This window comes from Carcharhinus amblyrhynchos, chromosome 15 (genome assembly GCF_965287045.1).
Source record: "Carcharhinus amblyrhynchos chromosome 15, sCarAmb.v2.hapA, whole genome shotgun sequence".
In the NCBI taxonomy this organism is placed as follows: domain Eukaryota; kingdom Metazoa; phylum Chordata; class Chondrichthyes; order Carcharhiniformes; family Carcharhinidae; genus Carcharhinus; species Carcharhinus amblyrhynchos.
Genome location: NC_137338.1, coordinates 54,839,784 through 54,843,334, shown reverse-complemented (window position 1 = coordinate 54,843,334; position 3,551 = coordinate 54,839,784). Strand labels below are relative to the sequence as shown.

At 39.1% G+C, this 3,551-nt stretch overlaps 1 protein-coding gene across 1 annotated transcript; it reads right to left on the bottom strand.

The window, feature by feature from the left end:
• Nucleotides 1–1,286: 1,286 nt before the first annotated feature.
• On the bottom strand, nucleotides 1,287–3,197 carry LOC145352987 (claudin-8-like). The gene has a single exon (XM_080203293.1). It carries the CDS (start codon nucleotides 2,984–2,986, stop codon nucleotides 2,315–2,317), a length of 672 nt encoding a protein of 223 aa, XP_080059419.1. The 5' UTR covers nucleotides 2,987–3,197; the 3' UTR covers nucleotides 1,287–2,314.
• Between the last annotated feature and the right edge of the window lie 354 nt (nucleotides 3,198–3,551).

Here is a 3,551-nt window from a genome sequence, read left to right as displayed (position 1 = left end):
AATATATTCCATAACCTCACTTGATTCTGTGATAAGTTTAATACTTTTTAATTCAAGTCAAAGATCTAATTGGACTTTTTGTTCCTACTTTGTATTCACTCCCTCTCCTCTGCCTCATCCTCTTTGATTTTAAAAGTGGAACTGTTCAATCTATGAACACTGTCAGTACAGTTTCTTACATTACCAAAGGAACACTCAGCAGAAAGCAAATAAACCTCTTTAGCCTCTTTCCTGAAGATAAATTGTCAAGTTGAGTTTCTTTAGCCTTGTGGTAAATGTGTCACATCGTCCCACTGGAATGGGGCAGATCCACAATAGACATGTTGGAAACAACAGCCTAGTGGTTATGCAGTGGATGAGTAACCCAGAGGTCTAGACTAATGATCTGGAAGTATGCATTCAAATTCTGCTCTGGCAACTGGGAAATTTAAATTCAGTTGATAAAATAAATCTGGAATAAATAGCCAGTATCAGTCACATGAACATGAAACTACCAGGTTGTTGCAAAACTTCAATCTGGTTCACTAATGTGCCTTAGGAAATGAAATTGGCTCTTCTTACTTGATCTAGCCTACATGCAACAGTATGATTGACTCTTGACTTTCCTCTAAAATGGCCTGATAGACTGCTCCGATGTATCAAAATGCTATGAAAAAATCTTAACAGCAGTTTATGAACATGGCTCTACCATCTTCTCAAGGACATTTAGGGATAAGCAACAAATGCTCACTTTGTCTGTTATGTTCACATCCTATAAATTAAAGTTTAGGTTGTCCTAAGTACTAGTTCAACAACAGCATCATTCTACCCAAGCCAGAATGGGTAATGGAAGTGTAATTCTGCTGTGATTGCAACAATATTTGAGTTCAAAACTATAATTTTCACTTTAAGTTTTCTGCATAAAGAATGCTTTAAAATTCTCCAAAAATGATTGTTATACAAAATTAGGTCAGTTTTCATTTGAAAATATTTGGTAACTTGGAAAACAGGACATCCGATGATAATTCTTATTGCTTCCTCTGCATTATTTTAAACAGCTTAGGTTCCTGCAGTCTACAGTTAATGGAGAACAGGAAGAGGTATAGATATGTTGGAAATACTTTCACAGAAGTTTGAAAACAGGACATTAATATATACAAATTCTCTGTTAGCGTGCTACAAGATGGGAGATAAAAAGAATTGAAAACTATGCTAACTTATCATGAAATAATCACTGCTAATTGAATAATGTTTATAACACCTTAGAACTTGACCAAAGTGTAACAAATAATACAAGTAACACTAACTGAATCATACAAGTTTATTGAATCCTGAAATTTACAATTTTTACTTATCTTCTAAGATCAGGACAATGTTATGACAATTAGTGTGAGGAGGAACCAATAAAATGCCCATTGTAGTTGTATGATGCAGATCTGTGCTGATTTGTTAGTTGCAATGGAGGAGGTAGCAAGAAGTAACAGAAAATCTGAAGGGAAGAAAGCAAGTGCATCCCTTAGCAAAAAGTTTCAAAATGTCATTAAAAGGAATGTTGCAAACTAGCTACCGCCACCTTGACCATGTGTTGAAGGGAGAACAATAGGGGTGTGAATAATGTAAATACCTTAAAAAGGGACGTTCACCCTAAAGAAAATGTACCACTTTCCGTTTTTTTAAGCACTGTGTATTGCATACAAATTCAATTTGATTGGAGAATATCTTGATATACAATTCAACAAATTAAAAAGATAACTTTTAGATGATAATGAAAATGATTTTAATTATGACATGATTTTGCCACAGTGTGCCATTAAGCATTAATTGTCATGAGCATTACTCACAGAAAATAATAAAACATAAAATCTCTCAAAGCTTAGAGCTACTTTTTGTAATATTAGCATATTCAATTCACCAAAAATTGAACCGTATGTATTCTTTCTTCAGTTTCCAATAGGAACAGAGTAACAAGTCATGATCTACTGAACCTTTAAAAAAAATACATTTTTGCAAAAGATATCATTAGAAAATTTTAGCTTTGCACTTGTTTCAAATATTTAAAAATTTGATTATTAAATATATATTTAAATTTAAAAAATAAACTGTTAAAAACATTCTTCCAACTGCTTTAGAGATGCTTCACAAAGATTACAAAATACAAGTATCTTCACGGAATAATTTTTACAAAAGTGATAGTAATAAGGTGGGGGGGGGGGCGTAAAGTGAATATTTCACTGCAACTCCTGAAGGAATTACGCTCATCTCCAGATAGTTTTAACGATCCCGGGTTCTATTATTTGGATTGATAGTTTGCTGAAGCACTGTGAACCCCCGTGATTCAGACAAATTCACTTTTGGAGTACATGCTTGGAACTTTCCTCGTTGTCTGTTTTGGCTTATACTTTCCATACTGCGCAGATCTATAATTGTAATTTTTCTCCTCTCCACCAAGACATGAACAACAGAGCATGGCACCCGCAATTATCAGTAAGGCAGCAGTCGCCCAGCCGATGTAGAGAGCCTCTCCAAGTTCATGCTTCAGAGCCTCTGGAACCAGCGGGTCATAGAAATTCCGAATGATCGTGTAGGCAACCCAAGAAACGGGGATCAGGACAATAATTCCGGTGAGGATAAGCAGCACCCCAGCTGCCAGCAGGATGCGGCTTTTCACCTGTTCACTCTCAACGAGGCCGCGAGTGCATTTCATCCCCAGGGCGGCGGTGAGGATGCTGAGAAATGCCAGCGCCACGGCCACACACATCAGAGCGCGGCTCGCCTGCAGCTCCGGGCTGAGGATCAGGAAGGAGTCGTAGATCTTGCACTGCATTCGGATGTTCGCCTGCCGCACGCAGTTCATCCACAAACCCTGCCACCTGTTCTCGAAAGTCACCAGTTTGGCCCCGATGAAGGCGGTCACTTTCCATTGGGGCAATCCCGTCACCGCACACGTCCCGACCAAGCCTATAACTGCCAGGATCAGACTCGCTATTTGCAGCGCAGAACTCACCATTTCTTTTCGGGTCTGCAGCTGACAGCCACACGCTCTTCCTTCAGTAAAGCGCACAGGGGAAGATGAACCATCGATCAGAGCAAACAGGTAATTGCTGTGTATCCCTTCAACCGGCTGGTCCCTTTTAAAGTTAAGCAATAAAATGTTCTGCCCTTTTCGTTAGGTCAGTTAATCCCAGACGTAATAACCTGGGACGTTCTCTTCTTTTCGCTGTTCTATTTCTAAGGGAACCATTGGAAAATACATAATAGGGTGGGGCAAGTTCAGCAGCCAATGAAGCGAACTTTTGTGATGAATTATGTTACCTGCAGGGATCTTTCCCCCATATCTTGGAAGTTGCAAATCCTTGTGAAATGAGTAAAGTTATAGTGGTTGCATTTTTTTTTAGAAGGAGAACACTTCTTCCCCCTGACAATCTCCTATTGTGGAGCGTTGACCCTACGCCTTATGGTTTCACGGATGATGACCATCCTCCAGAACCTGCCTAAAGTCTCCCTTATTCACACTGTGACAGTGGATGGTCTGCGGGTCATTTGGCTACTGTGGGCATCACCACAACATCCAC